The following is a 19,220-nucleotide window of genomic DNA, read 5'->3' as shown; positions in this document are numbered from 1 at the left end:
TTCCTGGGGTGGCTTTCTAGAAGCCACCTTCACTGAGGGCGTGTAGTGACCCTGATCCAGCCCTGGCTGCCGGCTTCCGGGCAGGGGCAGTGGATCGGGAAGAGCTTCTTTTTGCAAAGCACCCCCTTCCCCAAACGATCATGAAACCAGATTGAGGGACCTAGGAGCCCTTCACACAGCTATTTTCTCTGGGCTCAGCACTTCCCAAAGCATCCTTCACACCCCCCCTCCCCTCTGCCAGGCGGCCCGAAAGGAAGCAATCAGCCCATTTTCTAGATGGGCGAATGGAGACCTAGGTGGGGAAGGCAACATATGGAAGCTTTCCACCTGCCAGGCCTCAGGTGGAATTTCCTTGGGGTCCAGTCTCCCCACGTGTGTCATGTGATTAAGGGACTGTGAGGTCTCTGAGGGGACAAGGCAGGCCCCTCTCTGCATGCAGTTATGGGCTGTGCAGTGCTTGGCGATTCACTTCAGCCCTGTAGGCCTCCGTGTCCTGGCCTGCACGATGTGGATGCCGGCAGTAAACACACGTTCACGGGCAGTTTCGGGCATTTCCATAAAACTCGTAACAGAGAAAGCATTTGGAAAGGTCAACCGTGCTTTTTATCATTAGGTCTTCCCTAAAGAATCAGGCTTACCAGAATATCTGGGAGTGTGGTGGGGGTTAAATCCATGAAGAGGTAGTGGAAGCATTGTATTTAAAAGTAAAACAAGTTCAGAGAGAATGGAAGAAGGCAACATTAGCAAGACTGTTTCAGGTAACATCCTGGGCCCCCAGGAAGCTGTTTAGTATCAGCCCTCAGACCCTACAAGGATTGGGGTTTCCTCTCTCTTGCCTTTGGGGTGCTGCAGAAGCCGCAGTGTCCGGGCATGTGGATGGGAAGTGCTCCACTGTGACATTCTGCGGCTGCTGCAGCCGGCCAGCCAGGGCCCTCCACTGGTGAGGCCTTGCTGCTCCTCCTTCTCCTCCTCCTCCACCCTCCCTTTGCAAGACCTCCAGGGTGCAATCAACTTTTATGAGGCAGTCTGACCCCTCAGAGTAAGAACTGTAAACAGAGAGGACTTGGGTCCCTGCCTGACAACTAGAGTCCCCCACGCAGAACTAGAAAAAAACTCCGTTCCAGCCACAGCTGCAGGAACCACCCAAGGGCCAGTTCTGGAACCTACCAGAAGGCCCCATTGTGGCAATCACCTCCCTTTCCCCCACAATCCTTGAGAGAAAAGGAAGGTTCAGAGGTGTCTACACAATAGACTGAATTCCCTCAGTTCGTATTTGAGGCTCTCAGAGCTGACCTGACCTTTCCCTTCAGCCCTCTCCCCCTCATGGATTCCGCCCATACTTTCCCTGCGTGTTCCACCTCCAGCATCTTTGCTTTTCCCTTTCTTGGAATGCTCTTCCCTCTTTTTTCCCTTCTAAATCCTACTCTTTGACATCCACATCCTAATTACTCCTCAAGGCCCACTGTGAAGCCTGCCTTCTCTAGCCAATCTTCCCTGAAGCTCCAGTTCACAGACAGCTCTCCCTCTTCTAAACTTAGCACTTATTATGGCAAATACCTATGTTGTGCTTAATACGTGCCAGGGACAGTTCTAAATCCATGACATGTATTAATTCATTTAATCTTCACCACAACCCTATGAGCGAGGTCCCATTTTCCCCTCATTTTTTGTGTGTTTGTTTTTACAGATGAGGAAACCGAGGCACAGAGATACAAGTAACTTGCACTGGGTCCCGCAGCAGTAGATGGTGGAGACAGGGTTCCGGCCCTGGCATACCAGAGCCCGGGTGCTCTCCGATGACACAGGCTTCCAGAAGCACTTGGCGTCCCAGGTGGCACTGCCTGGACACCGCGGTTATGTCCACGCCCCTCTCTGACTGGCCCAGCTGTAACAGGGAAGAAGGCGACAAGTTCACAGATGTGGGTGTAGAGACCAGAGTGAGGATCACAGCTTTGCCACTAAGGGCCACGTAAACTCTCTGGTCTCAATTTCTGCATCTGTAAAGGGGAGATAAAAACACCAACCTACCTCAAGTGGTTGTTGTAAAGTTCCAGAAAGATCCCCTCTAAAAGGTGTCTTCTGCACTCCCTGGCACGTAATAGGTGTGTGTATGGTAGTTCTCGCCCTCCTCTCCTCCCTGTGCATCATATCCTCCCTGGACTGTGCTCACCACCTTTGCCCAGGTGGTAGGTAACGTGCCTGGGGGATCCTCGGGGGCATGAGAAGGGCCTTCTGGTGGTTCACCCTCCCCGCCTCCCATCCTCTGTCCAGGCCCCTGACCTCTCCATTCACCTGCCTTCCTGTGACTGACTCCACTGGAGGTAGCAGCTGCAAGAAGTCACACGCAGCTCTGGGAATCCACTCTTGAAACGTCAGTCACCCTACTGGATGCCTCCATTATGTTTGGCAATTGCCGTGGCAGAGTCAACCTCTGGCCCTGGCTCAGAACCTATTTCCAAAGCCAGAATCTCCACCTCATTTCCCACACACACCCCTTGCCCTTCCTGTTCCCCGGATCCCTGTCCTAATCCATTATCCCTTTCCTGGATTCTCAGAACTCAGGAGGAGTAAGTGTAACTACCGTATGTGTAATACTATTATTTGTTTTACTTTGTTTAATCAAGAGGCTTAAGAGAACAGAGTTGCCTATTAGACATTTTCTAGCCAAAAAATTGTCTGGTCAGTGACTCAGGCTGAGGAAATTAGAAGGCAATTTCCAGGGGACGGCTGTGCAAACCCAAAGTCACAAGTCCTAATGACACTCCTCTAATTCAGAGCCTCCACTGGCCATTCACGCAGGCCAGGCCCGGAATATCTCTTTGGAAAATGCAGCAGCTGGCACTTATATTTCTGGCGCTGGAATCAGTCTCCTATGACCTCAAATAGGTTTATTTTTCCCTTCCCTTCCCCTCCCCTTGGCCTGCCACCACACACGGTGATCCCAATCCTGATTTGCCCCCTGCCCCAAACCCTCACTCAGCTCTAAAAAGGGCAGTGATAAATGGCTAGTGGTGCTCCCCGTCCCAACGGCCTTGAAGGATGTAGTTGGTTGTTCTATAAGTAGGGAGCCTTGTCAGACCTGTGAATCACCCCTAGATCATTTCCTTCCTTGGAGAAGGAGAAGAAACTGTTCTCGCGTGCGTGGCAGAGAGAGAGAAAGCAGGCTCGAGTGCTAACCCATGTGGGGCGCTGACCCGGGGCCTATTTGACCTAGCCCTTTCCTGGAGCACCCCTCTACTCCTGTCCCTCAACATATGTTCATCCCTACTCCTTCACGACTTACCAGGAAGCCATCCCTACATCAGCTCCAGGAAGCCGTCCAGATCCGAACAGCTGCTCCTTGCTTATGTTGTTGCTCTTGTACATTGGGTGTTTTCCACAGGGCATGAAGCCCAATTTCCCATCCGACTGTGAACAGCTGGGCCTTCTTTTTTTTGCCTCAGTCTTTCCTTTTCTCTCAGCTTCACCTATAGGACCCTAAATGTACTGGGGCATTTTGGTGATAAGGAACGCCAGACGGAAACCAGTGTGTGCTGAATGCTCGTGATGGGGACCAGGGACTAAGTGGAAGCTTTACCACAAACTGTCTCAGGTCAGCTTCCCCAGAGCTCTGTGAGGTTACAGGTAAGGAAGCTGAGGCCCCGTGGGGCTGGCCCCAGGCTGTGCAGCCAGGAAGAGCCCGAGGTGGGACTCAAACCCTGATCCGCCCAACACCACTCATTCCCTAAGGGAACCGGCCCAGAGAAGGCCCTCCCCACGCCGCTGCACATCCGTGGGGTGGGATCCACAGTCTGAGAGCCCAGAGAAAACTGACGGGATGAGATGTGAATAGGTCTGGGACCAGTTCCTAAACACGCAGCTCCCAGGACCAAGAAAAATCTGTAATGATCTCCTCACATGGCAGAATGTATTATTTCCACAGCGTCAGGTGTCATCCTGGATTTGCTCCGCTCCTCCTGCCTCACGGTGGCCTCCCTCCACAGCACGGGGTGAATGTCCCACGCAGGGAGGCAGTCCCCAAGTGCCACCCTGCATTGCTCTCTCCCTGCTGTGCAGGTCTGAGGCGGGTCTCCCCCCCAGCTGAGAGGAAGGGCCCCATTTCAAGTTCATTTCCTCCCTTGCACGTAAACTGGCCTGAGTTTACCCAGATCTGCCTTAACCAGCTAGGAAACCCTGAGCATTCTCTAACTTCTCCAAGACTCAGTTAACCCATCTGTACAAAGACAAAGAACCAACCCTACTTTATAGAGTACATTCAGTGAAAGGTAGGAATCCCATGAAATCAGGCACAGTAAGCGTTTGGCTCCGATGGTAAATGCCAACACTGGCTATTATTTGCATTCCCTAAAGAGTCCTGTAGAGGATCGGCACACCCATGACCGTCGTTTGTCTGAATTAAACAATCAGGCAAGGAAACCAGAGTGAAAGCACAACGCCTCCCAAAGCCAAACAAATAATTTCTTGTTTGCCTCAGATAAACGAGCTTCTCTCCACCAACTTATGACTTGACATACACCTACACAGACGGGTGTGCAAAGAATTCTGTGGGCCTGGACCCACAGCCTTGTGGCTAACTTGCAAATGAAGACATGTGCAGTTTGCACTCAGCATCATCAGGATCATTGGAAACACAAGTGGTCTGGGGCCAAAGCCAGTTTACCTAAGGTCTCCCCAGGGGCAGCTCACATAAGCTGAGAAAGGAGCACAACTCCATGTCAGGGAGCCTGGCCGAGGCAGCGGCTGCCCACCCTCCCCTAACCTCACCCCGAGCAGGGGCTTGGCGGGGAGGAGGGAAGCTAGGGGCTGACAGCACCATCCAAACGATGGAGGCCACATGCCTGCCTTTCATAAACAGACCAAAAGCACAGACCCTCGGTGTCCAGGCAGCTCCCCCTCACCGTGGGGAGGGCACGCCCTTTGCTGGATGTCCTGAGAGAACCTCTGGGTTGTGTTCCCAGTGTTCTGGAGCCAGCAGAGCCCTCCCCGCTTGGACCCCAGGCCTCTCATCGGCTCCCTCCAGCTAATGTGCACATCCCATAAAACCTCTCTGCTCTGCAATTTGCCAAAACACAAACTCAGAATTCACCATCAGTGGAGGAGAGGTGGGAAGAAGGCATGCTTCTCCAGTGCAGAGGCTGCCAGACCATATGCGACTTGGGCACAGTGTGTCCTGCCAGCTACCCACACCGGAGTGCCTTACCCAGAACGCCTTACCCAGGACACTTTACCTTCTGCAGTGTGGTGTCCACTGTGCAAGAGCCAGGAAAGAAGGAAACCCTGAGCTTCAGAGGCACCGCCTCCCCAACCTGCTTCTTCTGCTGCTGTGGGCCCCACCTTTCTCTACTAGAGAAATACTAATAGAAAGTGTTACACTTTCTATTATTACTGGGCACCTTCTCCTAAAACACTATGCATTTACACCCCAGTTGTGTTAGGGACCTCTTGCTACCACCAGATATTTGTCTTCCTGGTCAACCCCAGCTACAGTTAGGATATGTCAATGAACGAAATCCACACGATAGGCAAAAGACCAGTTAGACCCAGGTGCTGTGACTAGCTGTGCTACAAGTGACTTGACCCCATCTGGTCCTCAGTTTCCTCATCTGCAAAATGATGCGATTGAGCCTAATGAGTCTGCGGGTCCCTGCCAGCTCCACAATTTCACAACATGTAACACTTTCTTTAACTGTTTTCCACAGTGTTAGTTCATGGCTCCATATGACCCCATCCATTCAGTGACATCATTCTCTGCCCCAAACATAATGTCGATTTTTATGTGAGAAACAGAGATGTCCTGGGAAACATCTCTGAAATGATCGTTTCAAGGGAATTGGACAAGACTTCTTTTGTATTTTTCACATAAAACAAGTTATTATCAATCTTAAAACCCAAAATCTCTCTTCCCTCTTGCCAGACCATTAATAGCTGCTTTTCAAAAGTGCTTTCTTAGTCGGAATCTCACCAAAAATAAGCTACCATTTAATGACTGCTTGTTACGTGCCAGGAACTGGGCGATGTGCTTTACATAGATGACCTCACTCAATTCCCCCAACAACCCTATGAAGTAGGCACTACTATCACCCTCGATTTAAAAAGGAGGAAACTGAGGCCCCCAGAAGTTAAGTAACCCGCCCCAAGTTACCCAGAGCCCCAGCGCTTGACCACTTCTCAGCTCCCTGCAGTGGGTCCCTGGTCGCCTTAGCAACAACACACCTGGCCTGTTGCCGGCCTGTCCTGCATCTGTGATCTTGCAACACGTTGGTCAGATTGGTAAGATTTGATATTTTCCTTAAAATCCAGAGCTGGATGAGCACATGCCTGGGTCTCAGAACAGACAGTGCCATCTGTTGAAGCAGCACCAACCTTAACTGGGGACTAGAAAAAAGAACCCCTAACACTGAGCCTGCAACATTTGAGGGGAAAAGTTAGGAAGGTGACTTGATAGTAAGTGCTGGGATGTGCAATGCAAAAGGACTTCTGTCCCTGGAGCAGGATGACCACCTGGTGACCTAAGTCCTCCAAAAAGAGCTTTCTTGAAAAGCAGAGGAAGTTGCTTGTTGAGCCTAATAACGAAAAAGGAACAACTCTTCGACCGTGTCAGGGAATGTCCCCCCTGGGCACCCACCTCTCTGTCTAGCCAGGAACCAGACTCCACAGTTTACCTCTTCTCCACCCTGAGCCCAGCCCCATTTGCTGCTGTAAGAAACCTCAAGTTCAGAGCTATTGGTGACAAAGGCAGAGTCAGTCCCAGAGGCTGACATTAGCATAAACCCCAGTCCCCTCCCCACAGGAAAATAAAAGGCATTTCAGAGATCAATGTGCAGTCTAGGGCAGCAACCAACAGCCTGTTTTAATTGTTAAAATTAATGCTTCGAGCAGTCTAAATGCCCCTTTAAGTGCTTAATTTGCAAATAAGACCCAGGCCTTCTGCTTTGGATGCCCGGCTGCCTGCCTCTTCTGCGCCAAGTACAGGAGCACAGGCTGATCAGCCGGGCGTCCTCAGGCGTCAAGGACACCCGGTTGACTTCCTAAGGTGCGAAGGATGGGACGACAGGACTGGCTGAGATGAAAGGCGGCCAAGCCACACGGCCTCCGGAGCTCGGCTCAATCAACCTTAGCCCTTTCTCATTAAGTTTGGGGAAGAAAGGGGGAGGGGCAGCCGTTCCTTGGAGACCGCAGCAAACATTTGCCTCCTCGTGTCTGGAGATGGATCATCACTTTGGAGGAAATGAACCCGGTTAAGGGTCACGTCCAGAGGAGGGATAAAAGGAAAAGCCTCAATTCTCCTCACACCGACAGACGCAATGATTGTAAGAAGGAAATCAAAGCTCCAAAGCTCGGGGCGGAGGGCGGAGGCGGAGGTGGGGCCGGGGGCGCGGCGGCTTCCCTCTGCCCGCAGACCCAGGCCTAGGGAGGCAGAAACCAGCGCGAACATGGGGTGAGCGCGAGGCTTCCTTCCCCAAGGCCGGACTCGGAAAGCATCGCGGTCCGTGAGAGCCGGAGCGACCCGAGCCCCCAGGGAGGGCGGGGAAGGTACTCTTTCCTAACAGCGCTCCCCGACGAAGGTTTGACGAACGCTCCCCCACCACCCATCAACGCTCAGGCGGACAGATGACTTCACCGCTGTAACAGACAAGGGCAGCCAATTGCCAATTTCAAAGCCAAAAAAAGAAAACGCGGGGCTGGGGGAGGCAGTGAGTGGAGGAAGGATTGAAAAGGCGTCCCTGGAGAGCACAGCCCCGCAAAGAAACTCCACAACGAGGGCTGCCCTGGGGGCACCTAGCTCCGGGACTTAACGGCAGAGAGGGGCGAGGAACCACCCGGGGGTCCCTGGCAAGCCCCCCGCAGAGTCGTTTGGGGCAGTACTCACGTAGTGCTTGGAGGGGTTCCTCCGCTTCTCCACGTCCACCACGGTGGCATCTTGCACGCAGTAGGCGAGCATCTTCCCCCCACAAAGCGAGTGGCGCCCCCCGGCGGCGTCACCTTCTCATCCCGTCCGGGCTCCGGCTCCTTCTCCGGGTTCCAGGGTCCCCAGGGCCACCCGCCACTTCGGCCCGGTGCACCGCTGCCGGGGCTCCCAGCGCCCACGGATACCGCACTGGCCGGGGCTGTGCCGGAGGGCACGCGGGCTCCGTGCGCCCCGGGCGGCTCCCCTTGGGCCTGCCGCGCTCCCCTTCCCTCCTGCGCCGCCGCCACTCTCCGGCTCGCCCTCCCGCTCTCTCTCCGCCGCCCGGTGGGTCCGGCGGGAACAGGCGGAGCAGAGGAGGGGCGGGGGTGTGTCCCTCCGGCGAGGGGACTGGGCGGGGACCCGGGAGCCTGCTGTCAGAGCGCCGGGGAGGGGCAGGCGGCGCCCCTTCGCGGTGCTCGGGCTCCAGGGGGCTCGGCGCTGGCGGAGACTGTGGGCGCAGGAGGCGGGGGCAGGGCCAGGCAGGCAAAGAAGGGAAGGGAGGGGAGAGGAGGGGAGAGAGGGGAAACGCGCGGGGAGGGGTTCCAGGCCCGGGGGAGGGGCGACGAGGAGGGGGCTGCAGCCCTGGCGGACACACCAGGGCGGGCCGGCGCGCCCCCACCGATCCGAAAGCGCAGTCGGAGGCCTGGAGCAGCCCTGGGCCACTTCGCGGGGCCCAGAAACTCTGGGTGGCTTCGGAGAGAGAGAAGGGGCGGGAGGGGTGGAGGGGGCAACTGAAGCCAGCGTGCCCGCACCCTGGCTCTGCGTCTTGGAGCAGATTTGTGTTTTTTTGTCCACACCTTTACATGCCCTCTCACTCCTATACCCCAGATCTATTTAACGAAAAGTAGTTTATTACCCTGCTGTTACTGCCTAGGCCGCCCGAGGAAGAAACGGGAGTGGGGAAGGGGCTGGCACTAAATCCTTCAAGCCTGAACCTCTTTTGATAAACCACCTGCCCCCCGCGGGTCACGAAGGATCAATTTCTCCCTGGCAATGTGATCGATCTGCTGCCTGAGTCGTCCATCGATCTGGGCCTCTGTAACTAACCCGTGACATCATTTACCAGAGAGGTTACAAGACTCTGCATAACACCGCTGCCTTAAGTCCCGGGCTCCCCTGGGACCCTCCTCCCCGCGGGGAGGAGGGAAGGGAGCACACAATGGTGGGAAAACCCACTGGATTGGGGGCCAGCTCGTCATTGGCCCCAGACTCTGACTTTCTCACCACCTCTCCCTCTTGCATGGAAAACTGACTTTCCAAACCACTTGTCTGTCCCTGGACCTAGAGCACAATTACTATTTAATTCAATTTAATCCCATTTATTTCAACATTTTTTCCCATTCTAGTCTCAAATATATTTAAAGAGGTAGTGTTTTCACAATGAATCTTATTGCTTCGCAATCACAGTAAAGCTTTGTGGCCATGGACCAAGGCAAAACGTCTGAATTAAGTGCATTAATATTTTCTCTGCACTGTCAGAACCCATATACCAATCTAAGACTTTATTCACACATTTGTTTCATATGAGTACCCCACTATTCCTCCAGCCTTCTTGGGGAAGGATGCTAGAACACCAAGCAATGCCACTATCTTCATATTTGACCTTGCGTAAATATTTAGAGTCACCTTAATGTTCTCATTTGTAAAATGTGGGTGCTGAACTAGATGGTCTTTAAGATTCCTTCCTACATACACTCCAAGCTCTTAACAGTACTTATTCCTATGGGGACATTTTGAGTTCTTTGTTTTCATAATTAACATGTACAGATTTTGACATTTAAAACAAAATTTTTTAAATTTACTCTCTAAAATTCTAGAATTTTAGGATTGATTGCCCACCTACACTATGCTCACTTGCAAGGCATTTAGGGACACAAGAAAATGAGAGAATCCAATTACTGTTTGTGGCACTGATAACGGAATCCCGTTGACAGATGCTTGTCCCTTCTCTCAAAGAGGGGAGAGTGTCATCGAGAAACGGGGATCCCCTTTAGGCTGTATCTAACATAAGGTGATTAGGACTCCAGGAAATGGAAGCCTGAGGTAATCAAGGAGAGCGTCGGGGAGCACACTGTCCCTGTGCCGGACCCTGGAGGATGGGCAGAGTCTGGAGCACCTTGGAATACTCGGCCCCCTCTGAACTCTCCCAGGCCAGCAGCTGCTTGGACATGTGCATATTTGTCCATAACACACTCCCTTTCCTCTGAAAGCACCTCGTGCAGAGGGACCGGCTTTAAATTATCTTACACTTCTTCGCACTCCTCATAGGGCTAAGCACACTAACTTACACACAACAGTAGTCACTCTGTAATAGTCTGTTGAATGAATGATCAGCCGAAGAAGGAAAGGTGGAGTGAGGAGACATGACACGTGTAACCTGAAGCCCGAACCAGCTGGCGACAGGCGAGGGCCAGGAGGACAGTGCCTACCTGGGGAAGGGTCAGGGAAGGGAGTGAGGCACCGAGAAGGAAATAAGGAGACAGTAGTCACAGGGCTTCTCTATCAAAGAAGATGATTAAAAAAAAAAAAAAAAAAAACAACCAAACATTGTAAATGCTGGAACAGGGGTCCTGGGAGAAGATGATCTGGCAGCAATGCTCAGCGATGAAAAAAAAGGAGTCCAGGCATCACGCCCCCAGCAAGGCCGGTTGGTGGGCACAAGGTAGACCCAGCGAGGCCCTCAGCACTGAGCTCCCCTCGAGGGAAGGGCCTCTGACAAAAGGCCTCTGACGGTGAATCAAGACAGCCCGTGGGTTCACAGTAAAAGGTTTCAAAATGGCACTCACCCCTCCTCCCCTGTGGACCACAAAGCATTCTGAAAATGCTAATTCAGCCTGAGAAGCCCCTGGTGAGGGGAGCTGGCGTTCAGCTGTAGGAGGGAAAAGAGAAGAGGGGGCTTGGTTTGCCCTGGGTCCTTGCCAGGCAGAGCAGTCAGCTCATCTAGGAGGCACCAGTGGTTCCCCACTCACCCCCCTGCTTCGGATTGGGACCTGAGCGTGACCCCAAGCACCAGAAAGGGGGGGGGGCGGCGGGGAGAGACAGAGGTGACTCAGTGCTGCCCTACAAGGTGACGGCCTTCTTCCATCCTGAGAAACCCCAGACAACCTGACATCTCCTAAATCCAGGATCCTGAAGCACACCTTGAGTGCTTCTAACGCCCCCTGAGCTCCCAAATTACCTCAATTGGGGGGTGCAACTGAGTGCCAGCCCTCACCCCAGCCCTGTGGTGCCAAGATCTCTGGGGATTAGTTGGTAGAAGTTATTTATACCTGTGGGAGAAAATCTCTTCCCTCCTGGGGCCATATGCCCAAGAGTCTTTAAGTATAAAATGGTACAGGCTCTCCCTTCTTCCTGGGGACATTTCAACCTCTTTTTCTCTTTCCCCAGCAGTGCCTTAGGCATTCCTTTCTGTTCTAGACACATATACTGAGTACCTGCCTCACATGTGCCTGGCACTCCCCAGAAATGATTGAGACTAGCTGAGGACTCCTTGGAGAACAGACCGGTTCGTTCAATACCCCAGTGTGCCTGGCACACAGTAGGTGCCCTGGGTGGTCTGTGTTGAAAACGTCTGCCCAAGGAGCTGGTAGTGCTGGAGAGAATTAGGTAAACCCCTATTTTGCTACCCCCATCTATGAACTGGGGATGATTCTAATCTAAGGGCCTTGTGTGAATTCAAGTGATAAAATATAATCCTAAAGATACCAAAAAAGTTAGGATAAAGGGGTAGAGTATCTGAAATAAAGATGCATACTGACTGCTACCTGAAAATCTGATTTTTCACAAACATAGTTGTAGGATGCTTTGCACACTTTGCACACTCACAAGCACCTGCAGATCCAGAACATGGCTCTCCCCTGAACTCAGGGTCCCTAATTCCAATTCTCCATTCACACAAGCATCACGCACTCCCTGGACCCCCATGGAGGTAGCATGGCCCTCCAGGGCAGGGACTGTGTGCATCTCCAGGGAGGTCTGTGCGCCTGCAAATCCTATCGGTTCCTCATTTGCAGAGCCCACCTGCCTCCTCTCCCCTGTAGTTTTCATGACCAGCCCAAAGTAGATATACCGGAAAGCACTGAAAAGAGTTAACGCTAAACAAAGGCACAGTTTAATTCACTCTTCCTCCTCAGAAAGTTTGTGGCCATTGTTAATCATTCATTTGGTTACTAACTGTACTTTGCTTTATGACAGCTCAGTCACTACTGTACTGAACCCCTATTTACATCTTTTATTGTTCTTTAACTTTGCTGTGCTTAGGTTGTGCCTTCTAAACCAGTAAGAAGCCACCGAGGGTCTTGAGGACCCTGCACTTAGACTCTGTCACCACCCTTTCCCGCCCCACCCCCAGCACCCCACACACACCCCACCCTGCATACCCAGCACAGGACTTTCTATATAAAAAAGATTCAATAAATGGTTGCCTCTTTTTTAACTTTCTGGGGTCTCAGCAGATAATTGTAAATGCTGCCGATGAAAGTGATGTTGAAGATTTTGTTTGAACAGGGTTTGGGAGCAGGACTTACCCAGCCTGGGTTCTAGTCCTGCTCAACAACAACGCAGCTTTGTGGCCTTGAAGTCATTTCCCGTATCTGGGTCTCTGGTGATCTTTCCAGTCCTTTCCATGCCCTAGCATGGTGGATAACTAGTGAGGTCTAATGGACTGTTACCCAGAGGTGTGCAAATTTGAGTGAAATTTGGGGCCCCCTCCTGGCCAAAGTGGTTTTAGCACCTTTAACTCCAGCAGCGGGCCCAGGCTGTATCCCTTCCCGTCCCTGGCTGACCTCTGGCAGGGCCGCAGGAAGGCCTGCCAGTCTATAGGCTGTAAGCAGCCCAGGGTGTGCTTGCTTCTCTCTCCTCCTTCTTTCCTTTCTCTCTCTGTCTCTCCTGCTTCCCCCACCCCACCCACCTCTCTGTCTCTCCTGCTGTCTCTCTTGCTCTCTCTCTTTCAAATCAGCCCTAATGGATGTATGTATGGGGAGCATCTTGAGGATGGTCCCTCTGGAATTGGAGTAGACAGCAAGGCCTTACCTCCATTCTTTCCAGAGGGAAGTCAGTTGCTGGCCAGACTTCTCTCCCTGGTTGCGGGGGAGTGAGACCAGGATGAGACCCCAGAACAGCCCTGTCTGCTGAGCCCCATTGCTCACTAACTGCAGCCATAGTAACAGTCTTCTCCCCCCACTTGGCAAACCACTTGGTGGTAGATGCCACCTCTCTCTGACTCCCAAAGTAGTAGTAAGTTCATTAGCAAAATCTCAAGAGGTTTCTTTACCTGGTGCCATTCATTGGGTCTCAGTCTCCTGCGTGAGCTTTGACTCTGGTGAGTGTCATTATGCAACAGAATTTTTTGTGACACAGCCACTTGAAGTTCCAGTCTTAGCAAATGACCATGCCCTGCAATACTAGAGGGAAATCTGGTAACATGCGTGGCTCCAGAGGCCAAGGACACAATTAGATTCACAGAGGAAAAAATTTTATTACGTAACTCCAGCCTGCATCCCTAATACTGACCAGACATCTTGTCCCAAACTAGCGCACTGTGTTTTAAGACACTCGGGAATGGGAGCGAGGATGGTTTTATACCATCTCTCTCAACTACTAAACACACCTTCGAGTGCATTCCTGCCTCGTATGTGGTTACCAGCATCGTCTTACTGTAAAAGATCAGTAAGCATAGTTCCATCATAACCATAAGCCACCCTAGATTTTCTTTTTCAAAATCCCCTGGATTTTCCAGAAGCCAGCAAACCCTGAGTTGGCCACTGAATGACAAAAAGAACAGGGGGAAAAAAATCCCTTGGGGAATTCAAAAGCAGTTCCTTTAAATAGCCTGAAGTCACAACTCAAAACATGTCTGGTTTTAGTTTGACCACCCCCCCCCTTTCCTTTTCAGTTCTCTATTCAGAAATGTCACAGAAATTGCTGTTCCTTGTACCCTTTGGATCTATATGTCTATTTCAGGTGAAAGATTCAAGACTCTGAAAGTCAAGTCTGGCTCCAGCTCACAGCCTGCCCTCTCTGGCTCAAGCAGAAAATCTCCCCAGAGTTGGTTCATTTTCAATGGGCCAGAGAAGGCCCAGGAAGCCTCAGTAGGGTGAGTTTTCCCATCTAGGTGAATCTGGCTGGGATCTGGACTGTCATCAAAAAGGTGTTGCCCTAGACAGATTACTGTGATGCTTTGATGAATCTTACCACCTCATATATGAACAACACATGTCTTAGTTGAAATGCTTTGGTTTACATGTACTAGAAATTGAGCTGAGCCAGCTAAAAAAGGAGAGAGAGCTTTATTTCCAATGTATAGTGGATTCTCATTATCCACAGACATCTGGGCTTCTTGGAATAGAACCAGGAAGTAGCATATCTTTGAGAACAAGATCATTTTCTCCATCTCTTATCTCTGGTTAGCACCACGGGTCTATTTTATCTTTTCTATTTGTAGACTCTTTTTTCTCTGCTTCTTCATCTCCACAGAAGGAGACCCCAACCACCCAAGTGTCTACCAGTCCCTCAATTCCTGACACACCTGTCACTTGTCGACTGCCTCTGGAGTTGATTCCAGTTCCCAGGAAAACCAAAGTGATTGGCCCAGCTTGGGTCATGTGCCCACCCTGACCCAATTAATTATCACAGGTTCAGCCAGGTAGCACCAACGTGACTCATGAACCAGCTCATCGGGCTGTAAATTTAATTCTAAGAAAGAGGGCTGGTGTGAGTGGCCCACACACCCCACAATATTAAAATTATTGTTACTAAATAATTGTTTCCTTTTTTAAGGACTTCACATGTTTATTCATTCAATGACAATTTGTTAAGCTACCAACATGCGTCATCTGCTCTGCTAGGAACTGGGCTATACTTGGGGCGAGCTGAAATGGGAAAGTCAGTGTGCGTGCTGCCTGTCAGTCACTGCCAGAACTATAAGCAGAGACTGGGATTGATTCTTCATGGGCGCTTTATTCAGATGGCGGGCGATGTGAGAAGACAGTGGGTTAAGTACCCTAACAGACCGTCTCACATTTCCTTTTAATTCAGCCTTTTTTTATAAGGAGAAAAAAGTGTAGGTAAGGGATTTGGAATTCAAGGGGAAAAAGTGTAGATGAGGGATTTGGAATTCAGGAAAGAGGTTAATTAAACAAAAAATCCAGTCTGGCAATTTCCCTAACATTCTTATATCCGGTGATTTTCTATCTGGGTCCTGTGTCCTGTGACCTGGGAGATTTTTTTTTGTCTGTGTCCAGGCTGTGGGATGTCTCTCCCTGGAACACAATGGCTCAGATACCATCTTGATGGCTTATGGTCTCTTCTGGAGCTCAAAGGTTGACTTGCTTGTGGCCTCCTGGAGTCAGGGTGGGCCGTGCTCTCAGTTCTGAAACAATAGCTTTTTACATGCATTAACTACTAAGCTTATTAACTATTACCTAAAACTAAAAATTTCCAACTTTTGAGTTCCTCCATCAAAACAAGACAAGGCCCTTGTCCTCAGGGAGTTTTATCACCTTTGGGGAAGATACACATTGCTTTTTTGTTGTTGTTGGGTTTTTTATCCTCACCTGAGGACACGTTTTTCATTGCTTTTAGAGAGAGAAGAAGGCGGGGAGAGAGAGAGAGATCATTGTGACGGAGAAACATCTATTGGCTGTCTCCTCATGCACGCCCCAACCAGGATTGAATCTGTAAACTGGGTATGTGTCCTGACTGGGAATTGAACCTGCAACCTTTCTGTGTTTGGGACGACATCACCTAACCAACCGAGCCACACCAGCCAGGCCAAGATGCACAATGTTTTTAAAACCAGAAGTGAGTGTAAAATCGTGACTGTGACAGATGTGGACAAGGTGGGGCAGACACAGATGCAAGTACAAATGGTGGGAATCTTGGAGGGTGGGGATGTCAAGTTTTAACTTTTAAAAAATAATTTCTTTAAACATTTAAAAATTCTATAGTGCATATGCCCTTCTCTAATAATAAAAGGGTTGTGTGTTTGTGTTTTTAATTTGCACTCTCAAAGCATTGCTGTGGCCCTCTGGTGAAGGGCTGTGGTGAGTGAGGGGCACCCTTACAAGTCCCGCAGCAGAAAACACGAGGTGACCACAGCTTGGAAGACAGTGATGGTCTCGGGTGGAGCAAAGGGAACTGCAGAAGATAGAACGGCCTCTGTTTGTCCGGGAGGGACCTGGAGGTGCCAAGGACGGTCATAGCTTCTCGGTCTGCGTCATCAGGGGGAGGGTGGTGCAGCTCAGTTTTCTAACTTTTCTTTAGTCTGTAATGGGGGCTGGTCTGGTCAGTACCAGAAGTTCCCTTCAGCTATAATAAAGATTGTGATAATAATAATGGCGACAATAACTGTTGTTGTTACTGTTATTACAACTCTATTGCAAGTAATATCAACAATTTTTTATCAAGTCCCTTTTCTGTGCTGGGCCAGGAATTGTGCTGAGTAAGCACTGTGCTCAAGTATTTATTTCTCAAATGGGAATTTAGTCACAAACAAAAATGTCCTCTCTTGTGGAGCTCAGAGTCTAGGTGGAGGGAACAATGAATTAGTCAAGGAAAACCAAGACTTTGGGGCCCCTTCGACTCTCTCTGTCAATTACTTAATTAGTTAATTAATTATGTAATCCTCATCTGAGGACATCTTTTTATCGATTTTAGAGAGAGAAGAAGGGAAAGACAGAAAGAGAAACATCAATCAGTTGCCTCCCATACGTGTCCCGACTGGGGATTGAACCTGCAACCTAGATATGTGCCCTGAGTGGGAATCGAACCCCCAACCTTTTGGTGTACGGGATGACGACACTCCAACCAACTGAGCCACGAGGACAGGGTCAAATTTCTGTTTTAAAAATATTTTTTCAGTATTTATGTAATGATAGCTGGAAGAAATAAATTTTCTATTAAGTGGGCACTTCTTTCTCTACATTCAAAATAAAGCATTTACTATGTAACTGTACACAATGTTTCCTCTAAACTGTTTTTTATTTCATGGTTTCTTTTTTTTTAAGATTTTATTTATTTATTTTTAGAGAGAAGGGAAGGGAGGGAGAATGAGAGGGAGAGAAACATCAATGTGTGGTTGCCTCTCATGTGGTCTCCACTGGGGACCTGGCCCACAACCCAGGCATGTGCCCTGACTGGGAATTGAACCAGTGACCCTTTGCTTCTCAAGTCCAGGTTCAACCCCCTGAGCTATACCAGCCAGGGCTTATTTCATGGTTTCCATACCTGGGTAATGTCACTCACATTCTTACTATGAGGAACAGTAAACTTACATGGGTATAGCTTTAAGAGTTTAAAAGATATTTAAAGAGTTTTATTTATTTTTGCTTGTTTTTACTTTCATGGAGGTCAGATATTACCTATTTTTCTGGAGTTCTTTGTTTCTTTTATTTGGGGGGTTGGTGGTAAGGAGGAAGTTTTCAGAATAGTTGACTTCTCGGGAAGCATATGAAAAGGTCTGAGCTTTACCACAAATCATTCCAAGAAAAGGGCACCACGCCACACTTTACTGCGCGGTGACCTTGCACCGGGCAGTGACTGCTGATGACCTCAGGGCTGTCTGCTGCCAGGGTCAGAGCTGGCCCCGCCCAATCGACAAGTGCAACGCATTCTGCACAGGCTCACTGCAAGAATACTCCACGGAGAGGGAAGGTGCTAGTGAGAAGGGACTCTGAATTTCTGCTTAAGGATGCTGTTTGCTGTGGTAGGAACTGGACTTTTGTGCCAGGAGATCCTTGGAAAACCCCACTCTTTCAGGCCAACTCTTGCTTAGCTCTTTGTCTACCCTGCTTAATGTATGAGGGGCTGCCACTGCTCAGACTCCTGGGAACAAACAGAAAACCCTCAGCAATGGGTAGCCAAGAGAAGAGCAGATGATGTCTGGTTATGGATTCAGGCCGCTACTAAAACGTTAGAACGCCGGCTGCACAAGCACAGAGGGCGCTGGTCTGGGTTCCCACACATCCCCAGTGCTGAGAACAATGTCTGACACACGTTTTTCCTAAGCGTGTGTTAAAGAATGACTGAATACTTTTGACTTCTTGGGTCATATAATCTCTGTTGCAACTACTCAACTCTGCCTATGTTATGACCCTCAATTTCGCACCTAGGTACAGATCCTAGAGAAAGTAGTGCGTATGTTCACCAAAAATGGACTAAAATATTTACAGCAGCATTATTCATAATAACTCAAAACTGAAAAGCACCCTATTGCCCACCAGAGCTGAGCGGACCAGTGAACGGTGTGCCATTCATTTGGTATGCGACAGAATGCTGTAAGCCAATGATCGGGAACCAACAACTATTCACGTGACAAACCGGGTGAAGCTCACAGGTGGTTGACCAAAAAGGACAGACCCTTAGGGCACTTACCGTATGATTTCATTTGCATGAGGTTCAGGACCGCCAGAAGTTATCTGTGGTGCTAGAGGCCATATTATCAGTGCTTGTGAGAAGTATGAACTGGAAGGGGGCACAGGCCCCTCGGGGTGCTGGAAATGGTCTTCATCTGGATCTGGGTGCAGGTGTTAAGCTGCGTACTAGAGTTGTGCACTTTGGTGTATGTACGTTATACCTGGCTATGGACTGAATGTTTGTGTCCCCCCCAGAGTTCATGTGTTGAAGCCCTAATCCCAAGATGATGGTATTTGGAAACGAGGACTTTGGGAGGTAATTATGTCGTGAGTGTGGAGACCTCCTGATGGCATTAGTGCCCTTCTAAGAAGAGACACAAGAGAGCTTGTTTCCTCTTCCTCCACCCACCGCCCACCACCCACCACCCACCCCCCACCACAGGAAAAAGGACCCTCACCAAGAACCCAGCCAGGCTGGCACCCCGACCTTGGACTTACCAGCCTCCAGAACTGAGAGAAACAAATATTTGTTGTTTAAGACACCCAGCCTATGATATTCTGTTATAGTAACCAGAATTGAGTAAAGCATATGTAAATAAAAAAGAAAAAAGGAATGAAGTAAAATGAAACAAATCAGCCTGGATAAATCTCCATAAGAGTCTGGTGAGTAAAAACATGCAAGTTGCAGAAGGGCAGGTCCAGGATACCTTTTCTATAAATGTTAAAAACAAAAACCATTTCAGAACCAGTGCTCTGGGTCCTCCTCCTCCTCACGGTGTATTCCATGACAAGACTTCCTTTTAAATAATAAAACCAGCCCTTATAAGAAAAAAGAGAACAATGCAAATATATATATATATATGTATACACATACTCATATACACTTATGGATATAGACATCTGTGGTCAAAGTGTGAAAA

At 49.8% G+C, this 19,220-nt stretch overlaps 1 protein-coding gene and 1 long non-coding RNA gene across 3 annotated transcripts in view; one reads left to right on the top strand and one right to left on the bottom strand.

Annotated features, from left to right (window-relative positions):
* The window catches only part of SH3PXD2A (SH3 and PX domains 2A), a 227,841-nt gene extending 219,491 nt beyond the window's left edge, over window positions 1-8,350 (bottom strand). Inside the window, exon 1 of one of the 2 annotated variants that reach the window (XM_045191383.3) lies at window positions 7,871-8,350. In XM_045191383.3, coding sequence (XP_045047318.2) covers window positions 7,871-7,942 — 72 coding nt within the window. In that variant the 5' untranslated portion in view covers window positions 7,943-8,350. The remainder of the gene's footprint in view (window positions 1-7,870) is intronic. The other variant, XM_071221156.1, reaches the window with a different exon arrangement.
* LOC123479243 (uncharacterized) lies at window positions 7,213-15,815 on the top strand. The gene is made up of 3 exons (XR_006654795.2): window positions 7,213-7,310; window positions 13,910-14,042; window positions 15,530-15,815. It is a non-coding gene; the product is annotated as an uncharacterized lncRNA (long non-coding RNA).
* Window positions 15,816-19,220: the final 3,405 nt, after the last annotated feature.

This window comes from Desmodus rotundus, chromosome 4 (assembly GCF_022682495.2).
Source record: "Desmodus rotundus isolate HL8 chromosome 4, HLdesRot8A.1, whole genome shotgun sequence".
Taxonomy (NCBI): Eukaryota; Metazoa; Chordata; class Mammalia; order Chiroptera; family Phyllostomidae; genus Desmodus; species Desmodus rotundus.
This window is presented reverse-complemented; position numbering and strand designations above follow the sequence as displayed.